Genomic DNA, 11,143 nt, shown 5'->3' with positions numbered 1-11,143 from the left:
CAACTAGGTTTTCAGTCCTGATATCAAAACAAAGAATAAACCCAAAATGATGCCGCAGTTGGGTGAAACAGCACTTAAACTTTGCAAATGTTCACTTTTAATGTTCAGCTTATGAACTAAATGCATCTTAGTGCACGGGCAGACCAGAAAGTGGCTTGCAGAAAGGGCGGCGCTGGAAGCTCGGTAAAGTACCACTTAAGCCCGTTAAACTAGCTGGCTTGGAACCAGGAAGCTACCTACCAGTTAGCAAGCTAGTTAGCACAATCACAGACTATGGAATATGTTTCCAGAGTGCATTCAAAAGAGAGATGTACCATCGTCTCAAAACTCACAAAAGTTTAACTCTATGCAGAAGCTCCATGCAGAATAACTTCACCTCTATAAGTGAAGCCACTGATGAATCACAGCGATTACACTGAAATTAACCTGCATGTTATAAATGCTTGTGTGAGCAGGCCCTTGGGCTTAAAAATACTTTTTTAAATCCATTAATTACCTTCATTATGTCTTGAAGAAGTTTATTCCTTCTTATTTTTGAAATTCTGACATTTGAGACATTAGGGACGACAACAGCAGTACATTTCTTGGTAAATAAGATGAAAACACTGTGCAGACATCCCCAGAAATGCAACCTCAGTGAATCTGGACTTTGGAGCTCTAAAATCGCTAAAACACGTTTGACAGGATGAGCCTTTCTACTGGAGATGAGAGAGACAATTCTGGGTTAAAGAGTTTATAACATCGAGCGGGATTGTCTTAAAACTGAGAAGCTGGATTAGTCAGTGTCTCAGCAGAGTCAGACACAGACAGTTTAAACAGCTGGCAACATCTGAGCTGCTGCTGTAGAAAAACAAACTTTGGTTTGTCTGTTTCTTACAAGAATCATGAAAGCCGCCCATCGCAGCGCAATGAGCAGGTTTCACCCTACCGAAACAAAACTTCACTGTACAATAACAATTAGTTAGTTTTTTTGCACGACAAGATGTTTTTTGTTTGCCAGGAGCCATACTTTGTTAATAACAACCAGGAAGACGTAAGTGAAGGAAAAAAACAGCAGAGGACGAAGGTCCTATTCTACACATATAGAAAATGGTCCCAGGAAGTTTTGTTGAAGGATTATTTGGCCAGTCGGGTAGTTTTTAAGAACTCAGCCTCAGCACACGGAGCTCATGTAGAATGTGTGCAGTATATGTGTGTGTGTCCTTTAGAGATTGTCAATCATCGTCACCATCATGGTCGTCATCGTCAAATTAGGGTCACATTAAGGTCAGAATTCTCAGTGGGGCGAGTGTTCAGCTTCTCCCCGCCACCAACAAAGCCCAGCTGGTTGATTTCGCCGTGTTGTTTCCACGGTGACTCATTCACATCCGTTACTTTGAAGACCGCACCGTCTCCTGCAGTGACAGGCGGGAGCGCGCCGAGGGGAGGGGCAGCATCACCGACTGGACGCCGCTTAGCCTCCACGGTAGCAGGCCCAGGAAGTTGTCTGGTGGTGCGTGTCCAGCGTGAGGCTGAGGGCCCGTTGTGGCGGTGCTGGAGGAGGATTGTGGGTGGTGTAGTTCCTCATAGGGGTACCAGCAGGTGGAAGCAGAAGAGAGGTCACTGTGCTCCTGCAGAGAGAGGAGGGAGAGGAAGTGAGAGGGGGAAGACAAAGATGGGTATGAATGATGGAGGGACAGATGGATGAATGGGTGCATGGACAAGACACAGCAATGACTCAGTGGATGGGTGATGAAATGCATTGTGGGTGAAAGGTTAAGAAACATCTGGCAGATTCAGATTGTGCAGTTAAGGGCATCTAATTAATCTGCAGGTCAAAATATGAGACTTTAAGGTCACCTTGTTCACCAGTACACTCGCTAAAGGTAAATTTTGATATCTGGGGAAATTATTTCAGGTAATAAGTAATAGATAAGAAGCTTTTAGGTCTGAAGAAGTAATAGTATAGTTTTCATTAGCATCCAACTCTTATTTAACGGCAATCATTAAAAAAAAAAAAAAAAACACCGATGACTTTCATGATTACAAAGTCGTGTTATCAGGTGATCAAGGAAACATTTACCTGCACATTTTGACATGTTATGTGTCTGGCATCCATTGTTGATATAAAAAGAAAACAGCATGCATATCAGGTTTTATGGGTTGAAATTAAGTTCAGCAAACATTTTGTTTTAGTAAGGTGAGTAAAAACAGCAGCTTTCATAACTTTGCTGGTCGACAAAACCATATTAGACATTTGATGGATTAGTGATTACACAATCAATTCCGGTATTTGTATTACTTCAGTGCTCCCAATATGTGAATACTGTGATAACATCTCTCACATCTGTTTAACTGTCTGGCAGCTTTTTTTGTTCTGTTTGTGTTCTACTAGTGTTAAATTTTTCCCTGTAATGTTTTGCATGTGCTCTCAATTTATGTTGTCAATGTGAAATGGATATTTTAAGAACTCAGTAATATAAGGTTATGTTAAAAACCCCACACCATAGCCTTTAAATTAATCCAACACTGAGCCAGAATCTTTAAGGGAACAGATTTAAACGCTTTCTCATATTTCTACAGAGCGGAATCTGGAGCTTCAGCTCAACTCTGTCTAATAAAACTCTGACTGGATGTTTCTTAAAGAAGGGCACTTGGAAGTCGTTGCTGACTTCTCTCCTTGAGCTTTAACTTTTTATCAAAAACCAGATATTTTGTAAAATCGTCACTGTTTTGGTCTGTGTTTCGTTCCTGTTTTATTTTGAAGTCGTCTTTCTCTGCTGTCCAGTCTAATTTGGTCCGATTAGCCTTAATGGGTTTCACCTTTTTGTTCCCTCGCTGTTTGTGTGAGTCTGCATTTATAGTTCTCAGTTCTTTGAAGTCTTTTTCAGACCGTTGTTGTTCTGTTCCTTGTGCGTCTGACTAAACCCCTGCCTGTTGGTGATGATCTATTAGTTTTAAATGTATTCTTCACCTGCCTGACACTATGGATCATTTGTGGGGGTTTTTGTCTGTGCACTTGGATATTCATGTTGCCTCATTGGATTTTCTTTGCTTGTTGGACTACCTCACTTTGAATTCCGGACATTGCGGCCGTAAGGCCCCATCCGCACTACTCGAGTTTTAAAATGAATAGATCTCCGTCCACATCAGCGTTTTAGCTGCGTTTCAGAGTTGATCTCAGTCTATATTAAATATAATCATCTAGTGGCCGTTCACGTACACTGGGTGTGCGCGTGCCGGTGTAAACATGAAACAGATGGTCTACAGAAGATTTGGCGAAAGACTAAAGCACTGCAGATGAAGAACCGCACCAGATTATATTTTGCGTGGACCAATAACGAGCTGGGACTGTTACTGAATGGCGGTGATAAATGTGGCTGTGGCGGCGGAAAACAGACTGGGAGTCGTTGCAAAGTAATTACGGCGACATGCGCAGTACAAGTGTAGGTGTGTTATTTGCACGGTAATAAAAATACCAAATAAAAAAACTCTCAGTAGCATCGTGTTTCTGCTTTGCATGACTTATAAGACCCAATCAGAGAGCCGAGCGTGAGCGTCTGCGTCATCGTTTCTAAAGTCGGCAGCGTTTTCAAACCTCTCCGTTTTAGGTCTTTGTTTTCACCGTTTTAGTCTGGACAATAAAACAATAACAATGATTATTGCAATATAAGTTTTTTTCAATAACAATATAACAAATGTTCAATAAATATTCAATAAATGTCTGACTTTATTCACTTGAATCATACGAATTAGGACTTATTTTTTTATTAAGAAGTTTATTTTGGGAGGAATAATTACTGAAAAAAGTTTTACTTGATTTTACTTGTGCATATTTGTTGAAAAAGATTTTATCGTAATAGTTTTGAATGTTCTACCTCAGATTTGTGAAGTGATCCACTGTTTGGCATCAAGTGTTGACCATTAAGAAAAGACCACAATTAACCATCAGGTTTCTTCAACTTTTACTCAGGAGTAGAAATCAGCCTTTAAACTTGAAAGAAATAACGATTTCATACTTATCGTGATAATTATTGATATCGAATGACTGTTTATGATAACATTTTTGGCCATATCGTCCAGCCATATCTGGACGGGACTTCTTTTCACATCAAGGACCCCTAAACTGACACAAATTAGACCACGGACCCCCAATGGGTAGAATTTATTCCAGGGTTCCCTTTCTGACTTTTGCTTTTAGATGTTTTATAACAGAAAGTGTATGAAACCCATGACCAAAACAGTCATACAGTCTGTTACTGTGTTTTTGTGGATTGAATTATAGTGAAAATAAAGATTCCTCTTTTTGCTGGGGACCCCTGGAACCCCCTCAAAGACCCATGGGGTCCCACTGACCCCACTTTGAGAACCACTGCTGTTAATCTGCCTGAGCACACGGCCAAGCCTGACAAACAACCCCGTCGATCCAACCAGACGCGACGATCTAACATACAGAAAATGAACTCTGGACACTCAAACCAACTGCTCCCACTTTATAAACACATTGTAAAGTAAGATTATAAATATAAAATGAACTACTGAACTGGAAAACTAAAAAGGAGGGATTTGTTGTTACTCTTTTTTATAAAACAACCTCGCCCGTTATTTCAGTTATGATAACATTTTACCTGCCGTGTTAATAGTTGAGATATGGCGTCACGAATATCCATCCAAATGAAATGCTGTGAATTGTGACCGTAACACAAGGGTTCATGCAGTTACAAGCAACACGTACGAACAAGTGATGCTGCAGTTGCCAAGGAGCAGGGCGGGATCGATCAGCAGTTGCTAAGGAAGCGGAGAGGCAGTGGGGCTTGGTGATTGGACGATGAGCAGCGGTGGAGGAGCAGGAAGTAGGCAGCAGGGCTCATTTGGGGAAAGTTAGTACGTCACTGTCACACTTCACTCTCTGAAAAGCACACACACACACACACACACACACACACAACACACACACACAGAGGAAAAACAGGAAGACAACATGACAGAGGGTTAGCGGGAAAAAAAAGTAGCTCATGATAAATTTGGTTTTCCGAAGTTCAGCTGCAGGTCAGGAACGCTGTAAATGTTATTAAGACATGAATAATGACACACAAAGTGAAGAAAACAGCTGAGACGAGGAAGAAAAGAGTGAAGACAGACATGAAACGTTCAAAAGATGATTGGTCATGTTATGGGAATGAAAGGGAAAGTACAGCTTGACCTGTCTGAAACGATGGAACGATGGATGACCTCTAATTTGGCTGCTTGCACAACACACATAATAAATGAAAAAACAAAATGACGAGAAGCCGGGGTGTCTTAAAGCAACAAGATTAATGAAGACGTGATGCCTGGGTGGGACGAGTTATGATGGAGGATGAGGACGCTGCCAAGAAACAGCATCCAGGCATGAAATGATCATCAGTGTTGCACAAACACATCTGCCAACAAGCTCTGGTCAAACACCTGGCCCCATTGGGTCAAAGGTCAATTACCAGGTCTATCTCATGCAGCACTCAGTTTGATAGTTCCTGAACCAATTAAGGCCTCACTTTACACCTACATCAAACATACATGTGTATGCAGTTTAAAGAGATTTCAGTTTGTACTCTGGATTCAAGACGCTTATTAATTTAGGTGCAAAGGAAAATATGGCGTCTTAAATCGTCAGGTTTTGCCTCTATGGAGGAGCAGACTTTTATGAATCTTCCTGCTGTTACCACAGACTCAGCTACGAGGTGGCGAGGCTATCCAAATTGTAAAGCTAGCAGTCACTTTAAGATGGATGAACACTACAGGGTTCACGCTGGCTTTTGTGCTGCTAGATAAAAATACCTCAGTTGGACACAGAAGCAGAGAGCTCCTGTAGTGTGCGAGGTAAATGCTCGGTAAGGGGAGGCTGGTGGATGGGGCGAATCGGGACTTTGGGGAAAACGGCATGGGGTCACATACGTGCTGCATTCACCACTGCAGAACGGTGTATACCTCTGTATACAAGGGCTGGACAGCCTTCTGGCCTGACGGATCTGAAAACAACAGTTTACAACACAGCTCAGTTACAGTAATGTGAAGAGCTCCTTTCCAAAATACAACACATCCATCCACAGAGGCCTTACTGAAGAGAGTCCAGTGTTAACCTCTTACCATTTTACATGAACTTGTGCCGTTTTGCAGGAAATGTAATACAGCCCAGATGTTTTGTCAGTAAAGCAGACAGAATATTCACATTATACATGTCTGCAAAATGTTGCCTGAACACGAGTGGCTGATTAGTTTCAGATAACTGTACGGCTCTGGTGTAATGATCTTTTCTACAGATTCTCCTGTTTGTCTCTGTTAGAACAGTAAAGAAAAATTAATTTCAAGGCTGACAAAAATGGTGACAGTATAGTATAGTAATTGCTGTAAAATGCCAAAAGACTAGTTTTTACTAGTTTTTACTACTTTTTTGTTTCTTCTGGTGGATTTGTTGTGTGGTTTTGGAAGGAAACTGTTCAAAGAGAGAGAAGAGACTGAGTGTGCAAGGTGTGTTGAGGCAGACAGAGCAAAAGAAAACTTTGCAGGCGTGAAACACATTTCAACCATTGACATCATAATCATCATCAGGTTGTGAAAGTCCTAAAATAAAAAGGGGGAAACACGATAAAACATTGGCTGAATCTGTGCAATGTGAGGTACAATGTACATTATATCTAATAACAAATATCTACTATACTATAACACTTACAATCACAGAACGACTGATTTACAATTAATTATTCCGGGATGTGGGATACAAATGAGATGAGACAGAAGTTTAGCATTTATGATTGTTTTTCCCTGAATAAATTAAGATAATCTAATTAAAATGTTCCACGTTTTAAACCTCAGCAAGAGGTTTGTCTGCTGTCGTTACTTTTTCTGCCACAATATGGAGCCACTTCACACAACAGAGCTCAATGTAAAGGAAATTTCAACAAAATAAATTGTTTATCTTATTGATGGAAAAGATAAATTATCTTTTTATTTTTATCTTTGTGGCTGCCAGGGATATGCACGTGTGTGTGCACGTGTGTTGCTATGTGCTCTTTCATAAGTTCTGCTGTAAAATGAAAAGAATAAAAATAAAGTTACAGAAATTTTTTAGTCTTGGCTTATGATCAAATCTCCAAGTCTGATAAGTGAAGCCAGTGCTGAAGAGCCTCAAACCTGCATCCTCTCTAGCAGCCAGCAGGGGGCGACTCCAGCGGCTGCAGAAAGAAGTGTGATTGTATAGAAGTCTGAGAAAATGTTTCTATTTCTCAGCTGATTTATTCCCTCAGTAAACTTTCCTGATGAGTTTATGGTCTCAGTCGCTAGTTTCAAGTCTTCTTCAACACAGCATGATGTTCATTTAGTAAATTATGGCCCATTTAGAGGAACAGAGACCAGGAAGCAGGGGAGGCTTCAGGGCATCCACTTCTTTATACAGTCTATGGTTATAATCTGTTAATTCAAATTGATAACTAAAATGTGACTAAATATACCAAAGTCCTTGGTAAACTACGGCCGTTTAGACGTTGATTTCCAACGACAAACATGAATCAACATGAGCTGACAGCATACATACAGTGTTAGCCGAGCGTCCGGGGCCACGCTGAGCCACGATCGCCCCTGAGATGGCCTTAATCCAGCTGTGCATGTCCTCTGGACTGTCAGCCTGAGAGGAGAGAGAGAGAGAGAGAGAGAGAGGAGAGGGAGAGCGAGAGAGAGAGAGAGCGAGAGCGAGAGAGAGAGAGAGTGTGAGTGAGAGAGAGAGAGTGTGAGAGAGTGTGTGAGAGAGAGAGAGTGTGAGAGTGTGAGAGAGAGAGTGTGAGAGTGTGAGAGAGAGAGAGTGTGAGAGTGTGAGAGAGAGAGAGAGAGTGTGAGAGTGAGTGAGTGAGTGAGTGAGTGAGTGAGTGAGAGAGAGAGAGAGGTTAATGTATACTTTTGCTTTTTGTTTGTGCTACATCTGAACCACCATGCCGAAGAAGTAATCTGGCTCATAATGTGGGGACCTGGTAAGTTAAAACACACATGTGAAGTGCTTATAAGAAAGGAGCAAAAAATTATGTTTAGACTCGTCCTTCCTGTGTGTTACCTGTATGTAGAAGGTTCTGGAGCTGGTGACCATCTCGAACAGGTTGTCCCTCATCATCAGCTCACTGCAGAAAAAACAACAGGGACCAAGCAGCAGCAACATTTAAAGACCTGCGCGCGATGGCCCGAGTCGGCCCAAAAAGCTCGGACAGCAACACATGCTAACACCTGCTAACAGGAAAGCTCACTGACCTCTGTTTGCACTCCTGAACTTTGTGAATCTCCTTCAATGGGATGACTCTCAAAGCCTCCCTTTCCTGCAAGGGGGAAGAGAGGAAAGAATTAGACAAAAACACAACAACAGTAAAACGTGCATATCCACAGGTGTGGTTCTTTAAACCCGCGACTTCTCTAACTGCTTGGTTGCCATGTTTCTACTACGTTTCCTGATTTGATTGAGATTCTCGCTCTTGTCTGAATCAACAGGAAACATTCTGTAAAATATTTTGCACCTGCGTCAGTCAGAAAAAGGTATGCAGATGAATCAGAGGTAGGGTTACCGACCGTCCCGTAGTAGCTGGGAAGCCTCTTAATTAGGCCTGACTGATTTGTCCCATACGTGACCTCTCTCGTCCCGTTTTTTGACCACTACGCTGATCTAACCACTGACTGATACAACAGCAGCAGTGCTGATCACGACACCGGTCACTCAATCCAGCCCCCCTGCCTCACGCGCCTCAGTAGGCCTGTTAAGTTAAGTAACGTTAAATGCAGTTACTGTGGAAATTGACAAAATAGCGGCAAGTGAAGTGACACGGTCAAACATGGACTTCAGCACCGACAGTCTTGTTACATACACACTCTTCACTTGGTGAGAAGCTAGATGATCAATGAAGGTTTTAGGACCAGAGACTGTGCGGGGTATCCTGAATGATCTATCCCCGACTGAAGGCGAGCCTGTGTTGCCACCGACGCCTCAAAGGGAAACAGAAATGTTTCCAGTGTGCGTGTGAGATTATTCTGTACCTGATGGAGTGCGATGCAAGTTACTTCACTTTTATGAAGATAGTGATGAAACTGCAAATGGTATCCATCAGTTCTGATGAACTGCCATGTTCTGTCTCACCTATGCCAAGCAGGCTGTGCGACCCTGTGATGAAGAAAGGTCTACATGTGGAATGAAGACCCGCCTACTTCCTGGTTTCTGTAGGAGCTCTGTCAGGTTGACTTCAGTCCCACCATTGGTCCGCTCTGTTCCAGCTCAACCAATGGCTCGTCACCACCTCAGCATTACCTCCTGCTCTTAAGGAGAGCCCACCTTTTGCTCTGGGCAGCTTGTCACAAGCAGTTGACTTGTGTGCCTCGTGCGTGTTGATTGTGTTCAGTGTAGTGAAGTAAGTACTTTGTTGGTTAGCTTCTGCAGTCTGTTTGTGTTTGTTAGCGGTCTGCTCCTCTGGTTACCAATAAAAGTTACCTTTTAAGACCAACACATCACAAGCTATGTTCTTTTTAGTTTGTCGTATACAATGCAAGAGCCACAAGTGTTTTGACAGAAAGTAAAGACAAACAGGTAGTGGTTCAATTAAAGAACTGTGATAAAGGTACCGGCTGTAAATAACTATATTAAACCTACCAAATATTTAATTAAGAGATTAGATCAGTTTTTGTCCCTTATTTCACAGTGACAAAGTTGGCAACACTAATCAGAGGTAAGCATTCATCTAATCTTCAGGGACAAAAGCAGAGAGTAAATGCATACTGGATTACAGCTCCTGACTTTATCAAACCTCTTCCAGGTCTTGCCATAGTCCAACACTCCTGAACAATTGCCTATACAAACAAGATACAGAGATATACCTCTATATAAACTGTACAAAGAAAATACTCCAACCTATTTTCACAGAACATATGATCACAATGTCCAACCCAAACCAGCACAAGTGAAAGAGAGCTCACAATGTACTTGTTATTAGTGTTCCCATACCTAGCTGTGGTTCTGACTAAAAATAGCTGAAAATTACAGGCTATTTAATGATGTTGGTGTACTGCATTTGCCTTTCCTGTCTCACTTCAGATGTGGATGTGATCTTTACAGCAACGCTCTGTCTTCTGTAGCTGTTAAGAAGGTTTTATCTTAAATTCAGCTTGTGCCTCGACACTTTGTAGTGATATCAGGGTATTTTGACTAGATTCAGGCTATAAACAGTATGTTTTCTTAACATTAAAGTGATCAGCACCAATCATGACCTCACAGTTTTAATTGTCTGTCAGCGGTGGGACAAAGAAATGGCAGGGATCCCACCAGCTAGCTAGCTCTTCCTCACGTTCAGGATATTTTGAATAGCGTACATCTTCAGTGACACAACTAATAGAAAGTGCAGTGGTCGGCAATAGCGGCCCGCGGGTCACAATTGGCCCGCCGGCAATAATATCTGGCCCGCGGTCAGATTGCTTTGATAGCAGAAAAATAAAAAATGAATAAAATCATAGCGGCTGATGCTGAAATAGATCTCAGTCATGACAGCTACAGTTCCTCACATAATCACTTCCTCTTAAGTGATTGTGCCTCCAAAATAAAAGCGCAAGAAGTTTATTGAGAGCTTTTACTCTGAAAGTTCTGAAGGACATTCGAAGAATACTTCATTCTTGACAAACCTCTGAAAAGCAACAGTAAACGTGTGATTGGATTCCCCTGAATTTCCTCAGGGAAATGAAAATAAGTTTCCACAGCTTTTGGATTGATCAAAACCGGGACGCACACGCAGTGCAGCACATGCTTTACTGTGAGCATGTGAAAAAGTGTCCTTATAGGCTAATCAATTTGTTTAACAAGAGAGGGGGAAAAAGTTGTGCATATATGGGCATCCAGTAAATTCCCTTTCATTTTACAGTAGGGCTGTGCGATATGATGATATCTGTCGTTTGACAACAGAAAACGTCTATTGTTTACAATTTATATTTATGTATTGTGTCGCAAATTCCACATTTAAACATATGTTTTGGTGAGTGAACGCAGTGAAGTTAGTTTTATGTACGTTCTTACACGTGCCGATGTTGAAGGGAAGAATTTGCATTAAATAGAATGGACGAGCCACATAACCCAGTGATGTGCAATACCACTTAATTCCTATACAATCCAATACCA

General features: G+C 41.7%; 1 protein-coding gene across 1 annotated transcript; it reads right to left on the bottom strand.

The window, feature by feature from the left end:
- Window positions 1–1,453: 1,453 nt before the first annotated feature.
- LOC119916775 (pleckstrin homology domain-containing family A member 1-like) lies at window positions 1,454–8,339 on the bottom strand. The gene is made up of 5 exons (XM_038736743.1): window positions 8,251–8,339; window positions 8,060–8,123; window positions 7,550–7,639; window positions 5,947–5,987; window positions 1,454–1,610 (listed from the first exon to the last, which is right to left on the bottom strand). The coding sequence occupies exons 2-5, from the start codon at window positions 8,114–8,116 to the stop codon at window positions 1,454–1,456; spliced, it is 345 nt and encodes a 114-aa protein (XP_038592671.1). The 5' UTR covers window positions 8,117–8,123; window positions 8,251–8,339.
- Window positions 8,340–11,143: the final 2,804 nt, after the last annotated feature.

Source organism: Micropterus salmoides, unplaced genomic scaffold, assembly GCF_014851395.1.
Source record: "Micropterus salmoides isolate LMB-PRFRI ecotype aquatic unplaced genomic scaffold, ASM1485139v1 Ms_hic_scaffold_217, whole genome shotgun sequence".
Classification (NCBI taxonomy): domain Eukaryota; kingdom Metazoa; phylum Chordata; class Actinopteri; order Centrarchiformes; family Centrarchidae; genus Micropterus; species Micropterus salmoides.
The sequence above is the reverse complement of the archived record's forward strand: the minus strand, read 5'-3'. Positions and strand labels throughout refer to the sequence as shown.